This window comes from Pyrgilauda ruficollis, unplaced genomic scaffold, assembly GCF_017590135.1.
Source record: "Pyrgilauda ruficollis isolate IOZ18807 unplaced genomic scaffold, ASM1759013v1 scaffold62, whole genome shotgun sequence".
Lineage (NCBI taxonomy): Eukaryota > Metazoa > Chordata > Aves > Passeriformes > Passeridae > Pyrgilauda > Pyrgilauda ruficollis.
In genome coordinates this window covers 1,344,010-1,366,871 of record NW_024527933.1, presented here as the reverse complement: position 1 = coordinate 1,366,871, position 22,862 = coordinate 1,344,010, and the positions used below count along the sequence as shown (strand labels likewise).

At 53.1% G+C, this 22,862-nt stretch overlaps 1 protein-coding gene across 3 annotated transcripts in view; it reads left to right on the top strand.

Annotated features, from left to right (window-relative positions):
* Positions 1 to 22,862, top strand: part of GPSM1 (G protein signaling modulator 1) — a 64,074-nt gene that overhangs the window by 24,083 nt on the left and 17,129 nt on the right. The window contains exons 6-11 of one of the 3 annotated variants that reach the window (XM_041483878.1): positions 229 to 344; positions 829 to 984; positions 2,600 to 2,708; positions 5,134 to 5,260; positions 16,404 to 16,474; positions 18,553 to 18,717. In XM_041483878.1, the coding sequence (XP_041339812.1) occupies positions 229 to 344; positions 829 to 984; positions 2,600 to 2,708; positions 5,134 to 5,260; positions 16,404 to 16,474; positions 18,553 to 18,717 (744 nt within the window). Of the gene's footprint in view, positions 1 to 228; positions 345 to 828; positions 985 to 2,599; positions 2,709 to 5,133; positions 5,261 to 16,403; positions 16,475 to 18,546; positions 18,718 to 22,862 lie in introns of all 3 variants that reach the window. The other 2 variants (XM_041483879.1, XM_041483877.1) reach the window with 2 other exon arrangements.

The following is a 22,862-nucleotide window of genomic DNA, read 5'->3' as shown; positions in this document are numbered from 1 at the left end:
GAGAGGCCAGAGGGGTCAGTGCAGGGGATGCTGGGGACAGAGGGGTCAGGGCTGGGGACAGAGGGGACAGTGCTGGGGACAGAGGGGTCAGGGCTGGGGATGGGGTCAGTGCTGGGGATAGAGGGGCCAGAGGGGTCAGTGCTGGGGAACAGAGGGGTCAGTGCTGGGGACAGGGGGTCAGTGCAGGGGCCAGAGGGGTCAGTGCTGACTGGGCTGTGTCTGCTGCAGCGCCTGGCCATTGCCAAGGAGTTTGGGGACAAGGCTGCCGAGCGCCGAGCCTACAGCAACCTGGGCAATGCCCACATCTTCCTGGGCAGGTTCGACATCTCTGCTGAGTACTACAAGTGAGTGCCAGGGGCTGCTCCTTCCTGGGGATCCTGAGCTGTCACAGCCAGCCCCTCAGCTCCAGGGGCTGTGGCAAGGGACGTGGGGTGGCAGGGTTGTCACTCTAGGACAGGAATTAAAATGACACACACGCTGGAACTGTCAAGGTAAAAGAAGGGGAGTTTAATTTCTGACTCTAACATTTATAGGTTTCCAAAAGTGACAGTGGATTGGAGGGTGAAAATGCCACCTCTCCAATGACACTGGACAAACTAACAGTCTATCAGGTTTCTCCTCTAGAAAGGAATGTAAAACAATTAATTGTTTACATAAAGTGTGTGAGAAAATTCATTTCAAGAATGCAAACATCAGAAGGCTTAGAAGAACTCAAAAGAACAGGGTGGCACAGGGCTGCTGTGGGGTGATGCAGGGTGTTGCTCCAAGGGGTGACCTCCCTGTGGCCTGGCACTGACCAGGGCTCCTGGTTCCCTCTGTTCCCTGCAGGAAAACGCTCCAGCTCTCCAGACAGCTCAAGGACCAAGCAGTGGAAGCCCAGGCTTGCTACAGCCTGGGGAACACGTGCACACTGCTTCAAGACTACGAGAAAGCCATTGAATACCACCTGAGGCACCTGGTGATAGCCCAAGAGCTGGGAGACAGGTAAGGGAGGGCCTCAGGTGAGGCTGGAGAGCCCTGACCCTTCTCTGACTTCTGTTCTCTCTTGCTGGGGTTAAGCACCAGTGATGTGTGTGCTTGAAAGGCATCAGAAATCTCTGGCAGCCAGTCCTTAGTCCAGTCATCTGTCAAAAAGTTGACCTCACTCACCTTTGTCGTGTCACTCAGACCTGGAGATTGTGCCCTCAGTGCTGTGTCTGTATGGGCTGAGTGAGATTTCTAACAAGAAGTACTTCAAGAAAATGCATCGTGCTCAGTGCCTTGCCAGTGCTGCTGCTGTGTTATCCCAGCAGGGCCTCTTGAGAGCTCCCTTATATTCCCAAAAGTTGTATTTTCCTTAAAAGCTGTGTATTTGGGGCACACAAGACGTGCCACTGTGCCCTGTTGCTCTGGGTTGGTGCTGGAAAGCTCCATGTAGAGATGATGTTGCATAGAGAGTGTGCAGATGATGTATCTTGGTCTTGCTCCTCGTTCTTTAGAAGGCTCGGCCTTCAATTTTTCTTAAATTCTAATTTTTTTTTTTTTTTGAGAGGTTGGTTCCTTTTTGCTGAATATCCTGATCCTGAGCCCTCTTGCAGCTGAAGTGACTTTGCAGCCAGCTCCTTGAGCGTGGTGCTGGATTCCCTGGGAGCCCGGGTGTCCTCCACTAGATGGAGCAGGGACATCAGGATGGGAGAGCTGTGCCACCACCCGGGCAGCCTCTGCTCAGGGCAGGCACAATCCCACCCAAGGGTGAATCATGCTGTGGGGGTGCAGGCCTGTGGGCTCCTGCATTTCTGGGAACACACCCTGTGAGCAGAAGGTATTGAACAGGGTGACAAGAAAAACGGTGGAATGCTGATCAACCCGCCCAAACCTCTGAAAAGGGAGTTGCAGTCATGCTGAACCTCCCCCTGCGCCCCCAGGTGCTTTTTTTATCCCTTCTCCCCCCACATCTGCTCGTTTGCAGAGCTGAGCAGGCTCTGGGGAGCAGGAGGCTCTGCCTGCTCCTGCAAACAGCTGCTGGAGCTCCAGGGAGCCAGGCTGGGGGTCTGGGCTGCCCAGGGTGGGCTCCACATTCCCTCCCTGGCTCCTGGAAACCAGCAGCAGTGCCCTGGAGACCTCGTGGAAAGCTGTGCCTGTCCCCTCTGGGTGCAGTTTCATGCTGTGTGCTTGCCCTGGGGATGCAGTGCTGGGGCTCAGCTGGAGCTGCTGCCTGCCTGCAGCGTTCTCTCCCTGCTGCTTCAGCTCTGGGTGCTGATGAACCAGAGCTGGATGTTGCATTCTCTCCGTGCAGCTCTGAGAGGAGCCCTGGCTGTGTGAGGTGGAAGCTGGGCAGGAGCTTTGGCTTCTCCTCTCAGGCTGGGGCTCACCAGTGAAGCCAAAGCATCCTGGCCCTTGCTGCAGTGCTTGCATTTTGTCCCTGTGGGTGCAGTCCTGCTTCCCAGGCTCTTCATCCCCAGTGTAAGGAGAGTTGAAAATGTCCAGCACGCTTCATTTTCAGCGTAGAACCTCTGTGGAGGTGGAAGCAGAGCAGGGAGCCTGGCTGTCAGTGCTCTCCAAAAGGCCCTGCTGGGCTTTGCCCAGCATTTCTGTGGTTTGACACTTTCCTGTCCTGCAGGGTGGGAGAAGGAAGAGCCTGCTGGAGCCTGGGAAATGCCTACGTGTCCCTGGGGAGCCACGAGCAGGCTTTGCACTTCGCAAGGAAACACCTGGAAATCTCCCAAGAGGTAAGAGAAGCTGGTGCAAACCAGAGGGAACCTGTGACCCCTGCTGAGAGCAAGGCTGTTTTATGCCAGTGAGTTATATTGATGCTCTCACAGCTCTGGAAAGCCCTTCTCTCTGTGCTGGTTCAGTGGTGGTAGGAACTGCAGAGCTTGGCTGGAAAACTCTCTTGATGGGAAGCTCCCAGCCTTGCCCTTAATTACAGCAAATGTGAGCTGTAGTTTGCTCTTAACCACAGTTTTGAGTGAGAAAGGACCTGGGGACTCGTCCCCTGGCTGGCCAAGGTGTTGTGCAGTCTGAAGTGTGTGAGATCCCACGTTGCTGAGCACAGGGAGATCCCAGCTGAGCTGGAGCTGCGGTGTCCTGGTGCAGTGGATGCTGTCCCTGGGTGACACTGCCACCCCTCTGGGGGTTGTGTGTGCAGCTGCTCTGGTTTCACCTTGGCCTGGCCCAGCTCTCTGCAGCTTTCCTGCCGTTTTCAGGTGGCTCAGAGGTGCAGAAAGCCAGAATTCCACTGTTTGCTCTCTGCTGTGTGTTGAGGAAATCGGCTGTGGCCTCTTTAGTTCCCCAGATGAAGAAATTGCCCTCTTGAAGCACTATTGAAATCACCATCTGTAAGTGTGCTGGGTGTTCTCCTGCCTGTCTGTTAGGTTGGCTAAATCTCCAAGTAGGGCTGACACAGCAGCCTAATTACAGATTTAATTATCAGACACACAGAAGAAATACTGTTCTTTGGCCCTGTACATTTTAAGACTTTCCCAGCTCTGCTCAGGCTGGGGCTGAGTCCTCAGAGCCAGACATCATCTGAGGGGCCCTGGGAGGATCAGCCCTGGTGTTCCTGGGGCCTTTGGGGGTGGAGGGGACACCCAGCAGGGTGGGGGGTCCCAGGGTTGTCATTCAGGGTGCTGGCTGTGGCTCCAGCGGTGTCAGGAGTGGGTTCCTCCTGGCAGGTGCCTGATGAAGTCCCCCCATCATGAATTATGGGGCAGTGGAAAGACTGTCTCTTTGACAAGCATCAGGATTTTGGCCGGGAGAAACCTTGTGAATTCAATCTTTTCATGCTGATGTTCGTAACTCACTTCCCATCACCTTCTTCCCAACAAACTAATGGTGGCATTTGAATCCAAATGAAGCCAGCTCAGGGTAACCACGCTGGAAACTGCTGCAGGTTGATCAGAGGTTACTCACAAAATCCCACTGGAATAAAGGATATGTACCTAAAAACCCTGGAAGCTGCCCCAGCTCTGGGCCACTGCTCTGGAGTACTTTTGTCGTCTCAGAGTGCAGCTCCTGGGAGGCTGGGGGCAGGAATCAGGGCTCTACTCTGGTGTGTGGCAGGTCCTGCCCAGGGTCATTGTCCTGCCTGTCTGTTCCTGGTTGTTAACAGGCTTTGGAGATGATCTGAAATGAGTGGAAGTCAGGGAAGCACTTAATAAATGAGCATCAAGGACTGTAAGACCTAACATGGACATAGTAATTTCTCTGGAGATGATGTCAACAGCAAATCTCCTGTAATTGGCAGGGGGATTTATGCCTGGTGATAAGCCCTTTGATCTGCCTCCCTTTACTGGAGCTTGGGGCTTTGTCATAAATAATGTGGGGATTTATGGTTTTGTTCTGTGCTGCAGACTGTGGCAGGGGACACAAAAGAGCTGTTGCCAGGCATTTAACAGGAGCTGGCCTCTCCAGGGGAACAGCCAAGGTCCTCCTCTGTCACACAGGCTGCTCTTGCTCTGGGGATCAGAGGCTGTTTCTGGGTGACCTCTGTGGTGTGCAGCACAGCCCTCTGCTTGGGTTAAACTCTGAGGAGGATCCAGCGTTGTGTCCCACAACTCCTGGTTTGAAGTAGCAGGAGCTGTTGGACAGATCTCTGTCCAAACATGGAACATCAGCTTCCTTAGCCTCGGGCCAGCGAGAGGTGGGAATTGGGGAAAATGTGGACTTGAAACAGAATTTTTGGAGCATTGTGTGGGTGGATCACTAGGAACAACTCGAAGTTGTATGGCTGGGAGCCAAGAGAGAAGGGCTTCCAGGGCCCTGGTGCGTGCCCACGTGGCTGATGGCAGCGTGGTGTCTGGTGCTCAGTAACTATGGAAATACTTGAGGAAGGGGGCTGGGAGCTCCAGGGCTCTCTGCCAAGCCATGTGTGCCTCCAGGACAGCCCAGACAAGCACATTTAGGCTCAGTCCTGTGGCAGTGGGCGAGCTGAGCCCTCTCAGTGCCTTGCACTGAGCTGCAGCACAGCGAGCACAGACTCTCCCAAATTATCACTGGGGAATAGTTCTGGAGAGCTGGGTGGTCTCTCAGGTGTCTCTCTTAGGTGTCTCTGTGTTTGATTTTGGGGTGGCACTGGCAAACCCTTGGCTGGGGGTGTTTTTTTTGTGGCAGCCCATGCCTTTAACCCTTGCCCTGTTGGTTTTCCTGCTGCAGATTGGGGACAGGAGTGGGGAGCTGACAGCCCAGCTGAACATGGCCCAGCTCAGGGCAGCCCTTGGCTTGGGCCCCGGGGAGGAGGACATGGCTGCAGCTCATCCCTACTCTGGCTACGAGGCACAAGGTGAGTTCCTGGGGTTTTGGTGCTGTTGGGAAGTCTCAGGAATTGGGTGGTGTGGGGAGGGGAAGGCGTTTGCGAGTGGGCAGGAAATGGAAATGCTAGAGCAGAATAAGGCTGTGCAGTGAGTGCCTTCACCACAAAGGGGGCTGTGATGGGTTTGCTCTGCAAAGGCAGGGAAGGATCCCCAAAAAAGGGCACAGAAGGAGTTAATGGAATTAATCTGCATTGGGAATGAAATTCCACGTGCCATGCAGCAAGCCAGCTTTTGTGTCTTTTAAAGCTCTGCAGGGCTCTTTTCTCTGATTTGACTGATACCTGAGGCTTTCAGGAGTGACTGGCAGGGATTTTTGTCTGCTCTTGTTCTGATTAGCACCCAGTAACAATCCCATGGCAGGGGCTGGAAGCAGTTTGGACCATCAGCACACACTGGTGACATCTCACCCTTGGAACACCTGCAGCAGTGCTGAACTTGGAAAGAAGATGTGGCAACACTTGGTCACAGCAGCCAGAGTGGCTTTGCTGGGCTCTGGGTCTCTGTCTGTGCTGCCAGGGAGCAGGGTAGCACAGACAGCTCACCTCCGTGCTGCCAGCCTGACGTGGGCACTGTCCTGGCACTGCCCAGGGTGGTGCCTGGCACGGGCACTGCCAGCTGGCAGCTCCATGCTGGGGCAGAGTTATGAATTCACACACCCTGCATCCCAGGAGCGTGCACTGATTAAATATGACCTTGTGGCAGGGGCACATTGCCCTGTGGGCAGCACTGACGTGGAGGGGATGATGCTGGGGCCCTGGAGGGGAGGAGAGGCTGGCTCTGTGTGTGCCCTGTGTTGATCTCACATTGATAACCTGCTGCCTCGTGCTGGAGCTTCTCCTGGCAAGTGGAGCTGTGGTGAGGGAGCCAGCGTGTCCTGCTGTGCCCCACTGGAGCTGAGCTGTTGCCTCAAATGCTGGAGGGCCACAGCAGCTCCCCCAGCTCCCTGAGCACCTCATCTCTTGTAACTCCTGCAGAACTCATGCCTGGCATCTCCTCAGGGGATTCCTTCTGGCAGGTTACTCTCTTGTGAAAGGGGGAGAGGAAATGAACCTCAAATGAACCTGGTGCTGTGTCTGGGTCAGAGGAAGTGTGGATGTGGCCCACGGGCTGCTCAGTGCCCTCTGGAGATGCAGATGTGCTGTGTTAACATCTGGAGCCAGCAGTGATGTGTGTGTGGGATCCCTGGAGGGTGGGAAGGGGCTGAGCAGCTGCAGTCAGAGCTCTGGAGGTTGCAGTGACCCCGTTAATCCGTGCTGCTCTCGCTCACATTCCCAAGGCTGGGGCTGTTTGTTGAGAGAAGGACAAAGTGTTCTTGGGAGGAGCACCAGCAAACAGCTGGGATTTGCAGTGCAGGGAGAGAAGGATCTCGAGAGCACGTTTCCCCTCTCCAGGTCCTGGGAATCTGCTGGGGAGGTAAAAATCAGCTCTGTGTTGGTGGGCTGAGGTCACACCTGGCTGAACACTCAGTGCCTTACAGGTGGGGAAGGGGCTGTCACAGGGGGATGTGGACAGGAGCCTGACTCCTTGATTTCTCCTTAGCTTTTATCCTTTCCAGCTCTCTGGAGAGGCCACCAATGTGTCTCTGAGCCCTTGAGGGGAGGGAGATGTATTTTATGACTGCCAGAAATTTTGGTACCCTCCTGTGCACCTATTAAATGATTAGAAGAGCATAATTATTTATATTATTAATAGCAGCAATTTCCAGCCAGAGGAACATCTGTTTCTGTAGTAGGAAGCAGGTGAGAGAGGTGAGATTTGAGTTGGCTTCTGAACCAGCCATGCCTTTTGATGTTGACAAATCCCATGGTGAGGAGAGCTTTCCATTTTTTTTTTTTTTATTCAGATTCTTTTTCCTGCTTAAGGTTACAAAATGGCTGCATATTCCTGAGGATGCTAAAACCCTCTGGTTAGGCAAATGTGATAAGACACATCAGTTTCATCAAGCAAAGCTTCCTAGCAAAGGCTGGATCAGGTTTTCACTGTGGTGTCCTTCATAGGTTCCTTCTTGGTCATTGCCCTTCCCTGGGCTCTGGGGGTGGAAGGAGTGCCTGATGTTTCCCTCTGCTGTTCTGGCTCCCCTTGCTGAGCTCTTGATGATTTTAATTAATATTCTGAGAGTATTTGGATGTCAGAAGACAAAGCTGGAGGCCGGGGAAGTGGGGCAGTGCTGCAGAAGTCTTGTGAAAGCAGCGACCTTGTTGAGAAAGGCAAACACAGAGAGCTTAAAGCAACAAACTGAAGGAAGCTGGAGAGGAGCTGGAACACGAAGTAAACAAACAGGGGCTGGCTTTGCTTCTCCAAACAACCAAAAATGTGGCCCTGAATAAATCTGCTTCTCTTTCACACACTGCAAGCTAAGAGTTGAGTGCTGGTAGGCTTTGCCTTTGGAGAGAAGTGAAGGACTTTGCTGTGGCTCCACGGGGTTGTTTTTAGGGGTGAAGGCAAGCAGGGTGAGAATCAGCTCTGGAGATGTCCTGGGGTGCAGACAGACAGCACTGGTGCCCTTTTCCAGATGAGTTGAAGCTGCAGATCTGCTCTGTAGGAGCAGAGTTCCTAGTGTGGACTGGGAGCACTGAGCTGACCCTTCCTGGTCCCTGCCTGGCTGGGGATGCTCTGATCCTCTGGGGGATCCTGCCAGCTGGGAGGGGATCCCTCAGGAGCCCTGGCCCCCTCTGCACCTCTCCACAGTGAGAAATGGCTCTGGGCTGCTTTTCTTCTGCTCTCATCAGCCTCAGCCATCCCTGCTGGCAGCAGCAGAGGCAGCAAACAAGAAACAGCCTCTGCTGGCAGCTGGAGGTGGGTGGGGAGGGCTGCAGGTGTTCAGGGGGTGTTGGCATGGGGATGCTCCCAGAGCTGGCTGCTGGCCGGGTTCCTGTGCTGGTTTTGGAGCACAGACACCACTGCCCTGCTGTGCTTGCTCTGAGGGCAGGGCAGGACTCAGCCCTGAGCCTGACTGGGAGCAAACCCAGCAATGCTGGAGTACAAGGTGGTCTCACAGCTCTGAGGGGCTGTTGGGCACATCTGTTTCCCCCCACATGTGCAATGGGCATCAGCTTTTCTCTAACCAAGCTGGAGCAAGGCTTATTTACAGGAAAATTCTTGTCAGTTTGGGTTAAAGAATGAGCCTGGCTTGCCCCTCTGCTATCTCCTGCTGAGGAGTGGTAGGCACGAGGCTGCCCTGCTTGTCTGGTGTTCCAGAGGCTCCGTGCTGGGATTGCTCATCCCTGTGTGAGGCAGCCCTGCTTCACGTTGTGTTCTGCAGTGGGCACAGCACCCCACTCCCTCCTGAGCACTGCTCAGCTCTGTGGGGCTTTGATTGTGGGGCTCTGCATCCTCAGTGCAGTTTTGAGCTCATCTCTTCACAGGAATCTTTGAACCCTCGGATCAATCAGACTGAAATAGAAAAAAAAAAATTTGCTTTTATGTTTTCCAGCCTGTTTGTTTTTGTTTGTTTGCTCGCTTTAAATATCTTTGAAGTACCTAAAAAGTGTTTAGGGCTGATAAAGCAAGCAGGATTGACCATCCCTGAGATGATGCTGCTGCCCTGCCAGCCTGTGCCTGGGGCTGGGATGCTGCCCAGCCACAGGGATGTTCCTTCCCTGTGGTTTGCTCAATCTTCCTGCAGAAAACTGTCAGCTGAGAGCTGTGGCCGTGTGAGAGCAGCATCTTGCTGACAGTGGGCCAGCCCTGCTCCCTCGGGCTGTGATTCCACTGTCTGGGATGCATTTGCCTTCCCTGGGGCAGAGTCGGGGTCGCATCCCCAGCGTGGAACCTGTCCCTGCAGCCACGCTGAGTGAGGGCAGCCACTGAAGGTGCTTCGTGTGAAATCTCCTCAGCTCGATTGGATTTTTCCCAGGAGCTGCTGGGCTGCAGCTCAGCCTTTTTTTTTTTTTTTTTTTTTTTTTTTTTCTCCATTGTGAAAATGAAAGCCCGAGGCTGTGCTGGTTAATTGTACCTGCTGAGCAGGGGTGATGGATGGGGTGCTGCAGAAGCAGAGTGGCTTTTGGCCGTGGGGAAGGAAGGATTGGTGGCTTTGCTGTGCTCCAGGAGGTGCTCCCAGGCACAGCTGGGGCAGATATTCCCATGTGCTGCAGGAAGGTGTCCAAAAACCCTGTGTGGCCCTTCAGGGAGCAGGGCAGGAGAGCTGCTTCCACAGGGGGATTCTGCAGTCAACATTCAGGACTTCTCAAAGATACCTCTTCTTTGTAATGAGTTTTTTCTAAATCCTCTGCTGTTACAGCTGTGAAGTCATTCCAGCAGCGCTGGTGGGGGGGATGAACCTCTGAGTCATCTGGATTTTAAACTCAGTAATTTAGCACTCACTTCAGACTGCCCCAGTATTGGCTTTAGGAAGTTCTAAAATACTCTTCCCAAGTATTTTAACGTTCCTCTCTCATCCTGCTGTGTACATGAGCCTCTTTCCCAGCCTTGGTGTAAAATACAGCAGGAGTTCTTGGCTCACAGCACAGGAAATGCTCCAGGACTGGAGAAGATGATGTTGTGCTACTGAAATTTGTTTTATCTTGATGCCAGGGGAGGTGGCAAGTGCTGGAAAAGAGGATGAGGAACAGGCCAATTCTTGAAGCCTGTGGCAGAGAAGGCACAACGTGGCTTGTGGCGAAGCCATCCATCCATTCAAGATTAAATCTCTTCTTGTGGGGAGGGAGAACTTGGAATCCATTGGTTCTGGGAAGGCTGCAGTTCCCTTTGGCTGCAGTTCCAGACTCCAGCAGCGCTCCCAGCTCTGCTGTGCTGTCTGGTTCCTCAGTGCACCTTCCCCAGACAGTTTTCCTTGGTAGCTGCTGGGTGGGAAATGCCCTGGCTGTGAAGCTGCTCTGGCCAAGAGCACAGCACTGCCCTGAGGAACAAGATTCCTCTGCTTGCTGCTCCTTTTATCCAGCACAGAGCAAGAAAAGAGAAGGAAGAAGTTCTCTTTGTTGCCCAGCTGGAATTTCTTTTTCTCTTTTAAACCTTTCTGTGAGGATGGCCACGGTGTGCCTTGGCATTCCTCTGAGCAGGGCAAGGCCAGACCCTCAGCAGGGTCCCTGTAACCCCTGGGGTGACCTCAGGAGCATTCCCTGGCAGGGACAAGCCCTGGGGCAGCCAACCTTGGCTTAGCAAAAACCCCTGGCAGAGCTCAGGAGCCCAGTGCAGCGTGGGCAGCGTGTTCTGGGAGCTGCTGGCTGATCACAGGAGCAGGGATCGAGTCCATCCCCCCTGTTTTTTAGGGGATTTTACTGTGGGTGTTTGAAGGCTGCTAAGCTGACACGTGGCTGCTCCTTCTCTGCCCTCCCTGAGTCAGTCTGGAGGACAGAATCGTGTCCTTGGGCTCGTCTGCCTGCTGGAGATGTTACCCCTGTTAATTATTGCGTGTCACTTTTAGCTAAACCCTGGTTTTGAGCTCTGCTTGCTCAACACCAGCAGATAATGGATGGTGGGAGGTCATGAGACTCTGCTGCATCCTGGAGGGAAAATCCTGCCCTTGAAGCAAGGCAGGTGCTGCTGCCAGGTCCATCCCACCTCTGTTGAATTAGCCCTGGGGTTATGAGCCTCCTGCCAGGCTGCTCCACCCAGCTCAGCTGATCTCCCAAAAGATCCCTGTGTCCCCACAAGTGTTCCTCCCTGGAGCAGGCGATTGCCTGGGGGGGTTTATGGTTACAGGAGGCTGTGCCTGACATTCCCAACCTCCCCACAGCCTCCAGGCTTGTCTTTGTCAAGTGTTTCAGGGTGTTTTCTGCAAATACCCCTCCTAAATATTTCATTCTTTGACCCAAATTGCCAACGTTTTATTTGTAAATCACCTTTGGTTAGAGAAAAGCTAATGCCTGTTGCACATTTGGGGGAAAACTGAAATCAAAGATGTGCCCAACACCACAGCAATTACTCAAGAGTTGTGAGGCTACAAATAAGATCCCCTTGTATGCCAAGACTGCAGCTTTCCTACATTGAGTTTACTCCTGCTGGGGGAAATAAATAACAAATAAGAAAAAAAGTAGCTGCCTTGTGCCATTTCTACCTGCAAGGAGGATTCTTTTTCCAGGTTTTACCTCTTCCATGTGACTGTGAGGGCTCTTTGGCCAGTGATCCAGATCCTCATTCCCTCTCCCCATCCAGGAGCCTCTGTGCCAGCTGCTCACCCTGAGTGAGTCAGGAAATGCCCCAGGGCTCTGGGTGCCATGTGGCTGGGCAGCACTTCTGTTATTTCTGTTATTTCTGTTACTTTCAGCCCCTTGCTCAGCTGTCAGACTGGATTGTGGAGGTGCAGAGCTGGGGTGACACAAACACAGAGCATCTTGATGCAAAGGGAACTTCTTTATTGCCACAGACTGTGTGCAGCTTTGGCCACAGAGGGGAAAACTGCAGGATTCTTGTTCTGGAGCAGGGCTTTGTTGTGCTCAGGGCCTGTTGGGAGGTTGAGATTTGCTTGTGCTCTGGCCAGAGCTCATCAGTGCCTCCCTGCAGAGCAGCATCATTCCTGTCCTTGTGATTCCCAGTTCTGTATCCTCAGACACAGAAGGACCCGGAGCTGTTGGGATTCCCTGGTCCTTCCCTGCCTGCAGGAGCAGGGTGAGCAGATGGTCCTTCCCATGGATGGGCACACAGCAGCTTGGCACCAGCATTTTATGGCCCAGTCATCATAAATAACTGATATTATTTGCTTTCTCTGTTTAGAGAAAAGTATTGTTCTACCCCAGTAGCAACTGGGAAAACAAATGCCACCATTTATCAGGCGAGTGCTGACAATAATGGAGGTCAAGTGGATTTATAGTGCCAGAACCCATTATGTGTTTGAAGACTAATTAAAGCCTTAAATGAGATGCTTGTCCTACTGGAGGATGCTTTTTTTTTTTTTTTCCCCTTCTTTCTTTTCCTGCTGCTGTGCTTGTTCTCTCCCTCCCCCTTCCCTGTGTAAGAGCTTTGCTGTAATAAAGGAGCACGAGGCTGCCAGAGCTCCTCTGATCAGATGTCAGCAGTGTATGACTGGAGATGCTCTGGGAGCACTGGGCTGTATCTCCACTGTCACTTCGGGGCTGGGAAGGGTTTCCAGACCAGCATTCCACCCCAAACAGCTGCCTTGGCTGCTCTGGTGGAATTGTCCTCAGCCGTATTTAGAGCTGTCTGCCCGGATCAAGGCTTGGGTCTGTTCAGAGGGGCAAGGCGCTGTCCAGGGCTGAGAGAACTCACCCTTGGTTAGTGCAGGTACAGGGGGAAATGACCTTTTCATGAGAATACAGCAAGTCCTGATGTGGGTTTGCTGTGTTGTTGGTGGTGCCCAGCCCGTGTTCTGTGGGGCTGTCACCCAGGAGTGCTGCAGGCAGCCGGGGCTGATGCTGCTCCACAACCTTTCCCTGCTGGCTTTCCATGGATCCCCTGTCAGGTTGAATTCTGCCTGCTCTGGCACAGCCCCCCAGAGGGATCCAGCCTGTTCCAGCTGCAGATATAGAACTGGTGCTGTGGTGGGGGGGTGGGCTGCTCTGGGAGGGAGGCAGCAGCTCCTGGAGCTGCGGGAGAGGGGGCAGAGCTGGGGCTTGTCAAGGCACATGTCAGCCTGATGAGAGCTCCAGCCAGGGCTCCCTGAGCTGTTGCTACACATGTTCAGCTTGATCTTGTCAGCTGCAATCTCTACACATGTTCAGCTTGATCTTGTCAGCTGCAATCTCTACACATGTTCAGCTTGATCTTGTCAACTGCAATCTCTGCACATGTTCAGCTCCATCTTATCAACTGCAATCTCTTGGAGATGGAGTCTGTCCATGCAGGAACAAAGCTGTGTCTGCCCAGCTTGCCCTAGTGCTCCTTTCCATGAGATGATCCCATCACCATCCTTGATAAACCTTCCTTGTGTTCTCTGTGGCTGCAGATTAAAGACAAGAATGTCAAAACCGTTAAACTCACCTCAGCAACGAAATTGCAAAAGCAAAAAGTTAAAATTTTTTTTTAAAAAATCCCCTTGGTTCATGGTGCTGTTGACATCATAGATGGGGGGGAGGAAGAGATTTTGAAAAAAAATATTTAAAAAAGGAACAACACCCCTGAAAAGAGCAACATCCCAGGAGCTCCAGGAAAACAGGGCATGAATGCAGCCAGTCAGGAGCGTTGCTCAGCTGATGTTCACAAGAAGGTTTCAACTTGCTCTCTTTGAGACCTCAGTAAACCTCCAAGACAGAGAGAGCATTTAGAAAGGCCCCTGAGGTTTTCCATTTCTCTGCAGCAGGCTTGGTAAACATGCCAATAAATGCTGGAGTGAGAGAGGGGAAAAAAACCTTCCAGAGGAGCAGAGCTGGGTTTTGAGCTGCTCAATCCTTCACATCCCTGTTGCTGCTGAGGATCAGCCCTGGGGAGGAGGAGGCAGAGCTCAGCTTTGGCTCAGCATTAAGTGGTGCTGCAGGTATTTCTGGGGAAAATAAGTTGGGAAAGGCTGGAAGTTACATCTGGAGCCATCTGAGGGAGTGGAGACAGAAAGTTAGAGGGACTTCTCCTGCCGTGGGATGCTTGTGAGTATGGAAAGCTCTGCTCTCCTGGAAGGTGCATGAGGATGTGTGGGATGAGAAGGGGAGAAGCTCCCACACGTCTGGTGGGAGTTGCTGCTGGTGTGGATCCAGTTTCTTGCAGCCCTGGGTGATAGGGACCCTCTTAAAGCTGCTTGTTTTAGTGGTGCTGAGGGGGGACAGTGCCCCCAGCCCTGGCTGGGATTTCTGGAAGAAGCAGCTGAGTTGGATGAAGTTTTTTTGTAATTCTGAACTTCTTTGTCTCTCACCTCAAGTGTGTGCAAACCTCACACAGTCACAGACAGCCACCAGCATCAGAGCAAGAGAAAAAGATGAGTTGTTCTGCTGGGGTAAACTCGGCTGCGTGTGAGTATTAAATTAACAGCAGGCAGGTTTTCTCTGCTCGGAGATTAATGGCTGCTGGCCAGCAGTTCAGTGCTCTGGGAACACACAAAAGCACCTGGGGATGGAGGTGTGTAATTAATGGCTCTTTAGACAGCTGGAAATGATGTGTGTTTATCTAACTGGGCACACTTTGCTGCTTTTTGCTTTCCTGGAAGTGGCTGTTAAGCGGAGCCGTGACGCACGCTCACTTCCAGGGGCTGGGCTCGCCTCTGGAACCCAAATGTGCCTCTGCTCAGGTGTTTGTGGGTGACTTTTTACTCCAGATCCACCTTGCTGCTGTAGGTTGTTCTGAGGGAAGCCAGGAGCAGCTGTAGCAGTGTCCAGAGGGTGTAACTGGGAGCCACTGGGAGCAGCCCAGCGCTGCTGTCCCCTCCTGCCTGAGCGACGTGGCAGCAGCCAAAAGTCCTTCAGCCTTCTCACAGCCATCTCCTCCCTGCTGGGGGTGGTGGGAAGGTGGTGGAGCAAGGGGAGTTTTCTTCAGGGATGGGGCTCTTGGGTATCAGAAGGGGCTGCCCAGGGAGTCAGCACCCCTGGAGGTGCTCAGGGAGTGACTGGACGTGGCACTCAGTGCTCTGATCTGGGTGACAGGGTGGGAATTGGTTGGATTTAAGGTCTTGGAGGCTTTTACCAACTCAAATGTTCTGAGCTGCTGACAGGTGGGCCCCTGGCATTGTGTGGAAGGGGGTGAGCTTGGTGGGAACTGCTGCTCGTGACGTGTGTTCAGTGTCTGTTCTCCACCTCCAGCCCTGATGTCAGTCCCCTGAACTCAAAGCCTGGTAATGAATCACCTTAAAACAAAGCTGGTGCTGGTGTGCTTTTTGGAGGAGAGAGGCAGGAATGTGCAGAAATGTTTTGCTGGTTGGAGTCTCTGTGGCTGCAAGCATCAAATCCCTTCAGGGATGAGGGGCACAAACATCAATTTCAGGTCACTTCTGGCCCAGCTGTGAGTTTGTGACCCTGGTGAGGACCCTGCTGATCTGAGCTTCTCACAGCAGTGCTGTCCTTGCAGTTGGTGCAGTCTGGATCCAGCTGTGGTGGCATCTGGAGCCCTGGGTGTGCTGGTGCAGGGTTCCCTGGAGCCTTTTTCCATTTAACCCCCATGCTCTGCTTTCAGCCAGCCTTGATCTGTGAATTTTGTGCTTTTTCTCTGTCAGGTTTGCCCAGTGAGCAGCTCTGTGGCCCCTGAGCTCAGAGGGGCACTAGTGCTGGGCTGGGGCAGCTCAGGAATGGTGGGTTTGGGGAGTTTGCTGCTGCAGGAACCCCCCAAAGCTCTGTGGTTTCTGTTCTCAGGGCTCAGCTCGGGGATCATCCCCACCCAAGGGTTTCCCCTCGAGCCTGGAAGGTGTCCCAGGACCCTGAGTGCAGAGTGTTGGGCTCTGCCCTGTGTGGTGTTTCTGGAGTGGGGTGTCCCATGGGAACAGCTCAGCTGAGCCTTCAGGAGCCATCAGGGCAGGGCAGAAGCTTTCCCAGGTATGGTGGAAGCATCCCAGAGCCATTTGGTACATCCTGGCTGTTTGTCAGCAGGGCAAGAGCAGCTGAAGGAGGTTGAAGGGAGACTCTGGAGGTAAAGAGGGTTTGGAAACCAGGAGTGAACTGTGTTTCACCCACTCTGTTGTTGTTGGAATCAAACATCAAAATCTTATGAAATCTCAAATAAATATTATAAATCCTGCCAAGTTTTGATTCCTCTTTCAGGTTCAAGGCAAGATTTTGTTGCCCTTAAGGCTGGGCCTGTGATAGAACACATTTGCTCCTTCACTTAGTTTTCTGGCCTCTGTGACTGTAAAGAAAAGCTCAAAGTTGAGTCCCACAAACATTCTTTCAGCTAAAAACATGATGATAAAGCAGAAATTCCACAGATGTATTGAATTGTCTCTTTGTTATGATTTTTCTCAATGCCAGTCCCATGGCTTTTGTGGTTTAGGGTGAGGTTTGTAAGTCCTGAATTCCAGAGACCTTGTCTGAGATCAGGGTCGTGGTGTGACCTGGCTGCAGCTCAACGGCCAAAGCCTCACACTGCCCTGTGACAGTGCTTTAAAAGGACCCAAAACAATAAGAAAAAATCCCCACATTTGGTCTCAATGCCAGCACAGATGCATCATCCCACCCCTTTGACTTTTAGTTAAGCAGAGCAGAGGCTCTGCCGTGGTTTGGGTTCTCTCTGTGTGACATTTGTGTCTTGGTGCCACCTCCCTGATGTCAGAGTGTTGTTTTGCAGGAGCCAGGCCAAAGAGACTCCAGAGGAACAGCATGGACAGCTTAGACCTCCTCAAGTTCCCTTCTGAAAAGGTAAGCAAAGATGTCTGGCCTCAGAGATCGTCAGTGGGAATCTGTGCACAGATTCCAATTGTTTTGTTGCTGCCTGGCTTCATTTGCAGGGAAATATGCAATTAGCAGATATCATTGGAGTCAATGGGATTAACCAAAGAGGGTTTCTGGAGAGCTTGGAGGAGAGGAACAGCTGGTCTGACTAAAAAGGCACTTAACACTCAGAGCTGAAAAGTCACTTCTGGGCTTTTTTTGCAAAAGCAGCTCTTTATTGGGAGGATCATGGTGAGCAGCTTAGCCCCTGATGGCTGCCAGTGCCTGTCACCCCAGTGAGTGACACAGAGGGCAGGCACAGGGGATGGAGCCCTGCAGGAGGAGAGGCTTTGTTCCAGGGTTTGTTCCAGGGGTTGCTTTGCTCCTGGGAATGTCAGATCCGAGCAGATCAGTGTTTCCTCCGTGTCCCCAGGGCTGCTCCTGCAGCACAGGGATGCTCTGAGCCCTTCCAGCCTCTCAGAAAACCCTGGCTCAGCCCTGCCCCTTTCCCAGAGGGGCTGGCCATGCTGCCTTTTTGGGATGTTTTTGGCACAAATCGTCCCCATTCACCCAGTGCTTTCCAGGCACAGCATTTTCAGAGCTGTCACAGAGAGAAAAAGCTCACCCAAGCTGCAGGTGGTCAATGGGACACAACCTCAGGCTGGAGAAACCATTTAGGTACCTAAAAATCCCATTAAACACTGGGAAGGCCAGGCAAAAGCTCCTCCCTGAATTAGCTCTCTTTGGAAAATAAATTCCCAATGTCCTGATGTATTTTTATCAATTCTCCCAGTGCCCCTTGGCTATTTTGGCTTTTCCTGCTCTCTGCAACGTGACTCCATCTCCGGGGTGTCGATGGCAGGGACAGCAGTGCCCAAGGTCAGGGGACACTGGTGGTGTCCCCATGAGAGCAGCACAGCCCTGAGGGCTGGCCTGGGCTGTGCTGGTGTGAGAGTGGCTGCTCTTGCTGCTGGTTTGCTGCTCTTTGCTGTAAGAGCTGAGCCCATGGATAGTTCAGGCAGGGAAAGGATTTCGGGGGTTCTGTGGGGAGCATGGGGCAAGCAGGAGCTGGGGGCCAGCTGGGAGCACTCCTGTTCCCCCTGCAGTGTCCTTGCAGGGTGTGAGGTCAGCTCTCCTTCAGGTGCAGTTCCTCTGCTCTGTCCCTCTGGGTTACAGCCCTGGGAGAGGCTCCTGTGCTGGGAGTGAGAAGGAGTAAAAACCCACGGACTGAGCCCTGAGCTCTCCAGCATCCTCCCAGTGTTGTCTCTGCCAGAAAAGCTTTATTTTTCTTCTCTGCCAGAGATGCTTCAAAGGCAGCGCAGCCAGTACCAGCCTCCCATTGCAGTGCCTCTCACAGGGGTGTGTGTTGGGCACAGGAGCCCCCACCTTGGCTCTGGAGCTCCAGCACACTGCAGGAACGCTGCTCCCTGCTCTCTCCAGCGTGTCTCTCACTCCTGCATTTCATCTCCTCCGGTTTTGTCTCCCAGCCTCTTGTTTATTCCTTTGTGTACCAGACTGAAATCTCTTTCTCACGCTCTGGGTTTCACCCTGAAGGTGCCCACGTGCTGTAATTGAGTCATCTCTGCTGCTGTCATGCACTGAGCGCTGTGAGGGCTCCAACCAAGGCACTGCAAGGCACTCTCTGCTTCTGATTTGTATTTCTGTGGCTGCTTTTTAACATGTGGACACTGGCCTGGCTGTGCTGGTGCCACCAACATGGCAATGAATCTCTCCTTCCTTCTCACTATTCCTGTTTGGGATCTCTGTCACCTGTGTTTCCCCACACCTGGGGTGACAATCCTGTACTTCAGTCTGTCTTACAATCCTGTACTTCAGTCTGTGTTTCAATCCTGTGTTTCAATCCTGTGTTTCTATCCTGTGTTTCAATCCTGTGTTTCTATCCTGTATTTCTGTCCTATGTTTCAGTGCTGTGTTTCTGTGGGAGCACTGAGCACCAGCCCCCCATTAGCTGTGCTCCTGTGCCTCTCCTGCTCTGTGGGTAGAGCTCCACCAAAACCCGAGCCAGGCAATTGCTGCAGTGATGTTTCTTGTTTCCCAAGGAGCAGAATGGGGACAGCCACCACGTGGGAGAGCTGAAGATCTCAGGGAAGGAGTTCTTGTCGTTGCCTGCGAGAGCGAGGAAGCCCCGGGAGCACCAGGCCAGCTCGGGGAGGAAACCCCAGGGATCCCCTCTGGATGCTGGGGAGGTCAGAGTGCAGGTGCCACAGTCGGTAGGAAGATGATTTTAATCTCCAGTGCTGATCTGGGAGTGCCTCGTGTTTGTTTTTACCTCATTTCCAGCCGGGTGTGGGGGTGGCACTGGGGACTTTGGGCTGGAAAAGAGATTCTGTGGCTGTGCTCTGTTTGTTGGGGCAGCTGTGGGCAAATCCTTTTGGCTTTTTGAGCCTCAGCACCACTCTCCTTTTAGCAGAGCAGTGGAACCAGTCTCCATCACAAACTGTGTCCCGGTGGTGACATTTATAACCTTCTCTTGAGGGACAGGAGCCTGGAGCTGAGCTCAGCTGAGTTCAGGATTGTCAGGACATGATGCCTTGAATTCCAGAAAAACACAGCAGTTGGGTGCTTTGTGGAGCTTGAATTGATCAGCTCCTGGGGCTCATGAGGAGTGGGATTGGTGCCTTGAAAAAGCAGAGCCCTTCCCAGGTCTGTGGCAAGCAGCCAAAAGTGCTGGTTTGCTTTTTGCCTTTGCCAAATGTGGAACTGTAGCAGTTCTCCCTCATGTTGTGATCACACTGATGGTCAACGTGCAGAGTGGTCTCTTAGAATTCATCAGAGATGGCAGAAATCATCACCCAGGAGCTTTTCTTTGGGAGCAGCACAGATGGAGCTCGTTTCCTCAAGAGCTGGCTGGGGTGTTGGTGATTTCCAGGTTCCTGGAGCTCTGCTCAGTCTGTGCTCAGCTCCCTGGAGGGTGGTGAGGATCCCTGTCCTGGGGAGCTCCCCAGGTGCCTTTTTGCTGTTTTTAACCTGACAGTTCTGCTGGCTTTGGGCCCTTCCCTTGCTGATGTTGATGTTTGTTGTGGCAAACACAAATACTGGGCAGCTTTCCTGCAGCTATGCTGGGTTTGGTGCCAGCCCTGGAAGCAGGGCTCACCCCCACAATGATGGCACGTTTCTGCACCGTGGGAGGGGGCTTGGAGGTGTTTGAACTCAGTGATCTCAAGTGAGAAAGCCCCAGATCCTCAGCTTGTTGCCAGGAGAGATGAAGTGTAACAGGAACCATCAGTGATCTCATGGGTGCTGGGAAGTATTCAGGTTTTTGCTTTGCACTGGGTCTCTAGCACACTGTCACAGTGCTGTGATCATGCAGTGATTCCAGATGGAATAAATCCAAGCCAGAAAAGATAGGCCTATTTTTTTTTCCTTGGCATTTAAGAAAAAGAGAAATTAAATATTTTCATGCTGGCTAAGAAAGAGTCGGAGCTGCAGAGCTTGGGATGAAGCCTGGCTGTGGAGTGGGAATGCTTGAAGGGAATTCTGGCTCTGAGTCCTTTGTTCTCAGCTGTGGATCATGGGGAGAACATATCCTGCTCTACCTGTGTGCATGAGTGTGGACACATCCTTCTTTACCACACACATTCCTGATTTTCAGTTCTCTGAGCTCATTCTTCGTTCCCAACAGTGCTCATGGAAATGGTCTGCTGGGAAAAACATTTCCTGCAGCTCACCGGTGCAAACATGATCAGTGAGAAGGAAAACAAAGCTCATCTGAGCCAGAGAGGAGACAGCAGCATGGGGGCACACAAGGCAATACAAAGAGAGAAAAAAAACCACTTCTGCCAGAAATAGCCTTGTATTTTTAACTCAGACATTCAGCCAGAGACCAAACAAGAGCCACGCTCCACCAAGAGCTGGGGAAAGCATTCCTGAGGAGTGTAGCTCTGGATCCATGGGCTGTGCCTGAAAAATGGCCCTGTGGGGCTTTGCCAGCCACTGGTGCCCCCTTGGCAGCACACCTGGGGTTTGGGGAGAGGCCAGAGGGCTCTGGGGACACAGCAGGGTCACTTCAGGGCAGCTTTGCTGTGTTGGTGCTCCCGACTTTGCCAGGCTGACTCTGCAGCATGGGCCAGACCTCAGGATGGTCAAAGTCAGCGTTGTCCTGTGGGTTTTGCCAGGAGCAAAGCAGCCCCTCTGTGTTCTGCTGTCGTAGGGGAGTTGAAAAGCTGCAGTTCCATCCATGGCAGCCTTTGCAGTCAAAGGGAGCAAACCCCACCCCAGTGGGAGAGAACCTTTTCCTGTCAGGCTCCTGTTCAGACAACAACTCCCCCAGATTCCTCATTTTGCAAGGAACAAAGCAAAAATCCACTTTAATCCACTTTAAACTGTGAGTCCTTAGTTAGAGCTGATCTCTGGAGGTTGATCTCAGGTGCCACAATCCCTGCTGTCCATGGCAGAGGAGAACCCAGAGTGTGAGCAGGGAAAAAGCTCATCCCAGCTGCAGCAAGGTGAGCTGTGGGTAAGCCCAGCTGCCAGCACTGCCCTGAGCTCCATCCCGGGGCAGATCCGGGCTGGGGAGGTGCTGGGGGCGAGGTCCTGACTCAGAGCTCCTGCCCTCGCCACCCATCCCCGGTTGTTTCCCTGCCTCTTCCCCGCGGTGTGCTGGGGTAATGCTGCTCTCCTGCCTCCCCCGGGGAGGTTCCAGAGGCGTGATGATGATGGCTGTGAAGTTGTTGGAGCTTGGGATGGCAGGAGCCCTGGTGGTTGTCATTAGCATCGGTGATGATGCTGCTAATTACCGAGAAACTGCTGGGAAACTCCCCTTGGGAGGAGGCGGAGGGGAGGCAGGGAAAAGGGAAGGGAGCAGGGGATGGAGAGGATCCTGTCCCTCCTGGCAGCTCGCTGGGGCCCCGAGAGGAGGGCTCAGCCTGCGGGAGAAGCCTGGCGATGCTGGGATGGATGGGACAAGCCATGGCCCAGCTGCTGCCGAAGGTAGGAGAGCGTGGCAGGTCCCCTGTGCCTCAGACCTTCTGCCACGGTGAAGGTGGTGCTCTTGCAGGAGGGTCCTGACCCTTCCCAGGGCCCCCTGAAGAGGGGAGATTTCCCAGCCATGGCTGGTGGTCACTTGGAGGAGAAGGAGCAGCCCTGCCAGGGTGTGGGGATGAGCAAGGACAGGGTCCTGTTCACCTGGGAGCTCAGGTGTGCAGCTGCCCTGGGGACACTCAGGGCTGTCAGTGCCCTCAGGAGGATTTGGTGTGGGAGAAGCTGATGAGGGCGAGGTGCTTTTGGTCACATTTTTGCCCTGGTGCAGCACTGAAGCTCTGTCCCTGTGCCTGCAGCTGTGGGCAGCCAGATCCAAGTCCCTCCAAATCCCTCCCTGGGACTCGTGCAGTGCACACCTTTCTGAGTTCCCTCTCTTTTAAAAGGAACATCAAAGCAGGGGTTTTGTACTACATGAAACTTGCAGACATCAAAGGCTTGCTCATAAATTTAACCCCTCTCTCCACTGTGCTGAAGGTCAGAATGCTGCAGCTTGGGTTTGACTTGGTAGCAGATGTGTTTTAGGGGGTTATTAGAAGGTTACTGGAAGGATGGGATTTTTCTGACACTTGTCCCTCACCCTCCTCTGTGCAGAGAGGAGAGGGCCCAGGGAAGAAAGGGGCTGTGTGTCCTGGAAAAGACTTCCTGGGGAGCTGCCCCACTTCTGGGCCTGTGTTTAAGGTCAGGGGTCTTGGAGGGCCTGAGCATCAGCCAGAGCTCAAGGGTTAAACCACTTTGTTATGTCATGGTCCAACAGCTGGAGCAAAACCCACGGAGTGAGGTAAGGATCAAACCCAGCCCTCTCTGGATGTGTGCTCTGGCAATGATCCTCAGACCCTCCCCTTCCCAGGGAGTGACTCCTCACCCTCCAGAGCTGTCCCCAGCCTGTCCCCAGCCAGGCCCATTTATAGTCAAGGCGAAGAGGAGCTGTGTGTGATGGCAGTGATGACTTGCAGGGATGGCTTGCTGATGTATTCAGACACTGAACGATTTTCAAGCACTCTGCATCGCCAAACATTCCCTGGGACTAATGTTTTTATAAGGCCTTTTTTATGATGACAGGGAGAAGCAGCCATAAAAGAGAGGAATTTTTTGTAGGTCATACATCCCCACCCCTGAGGCAGGTTGCCAGAGTTGTTTTGGTGTTTTTCTGTCTCAGGATTTTTGGGGGACTGTTGGGTTGCAGGATGCTCGTGGTTGACCCTCTGAGGGTCAGCCCTGAGGGTGCTGGCAGGGAGCAGATCTGCAGGATCCTGCCTGTCCCTGCTGAATCAGGGCTTGTCCAGGCAGCTCTTGGCTGTCATGTGTCCCCATCCCTCCCCTGTGACTCCACTGGGAGCTGCAGAATGGGCTGGATGGGTGCTGGGGTGCAGGGATG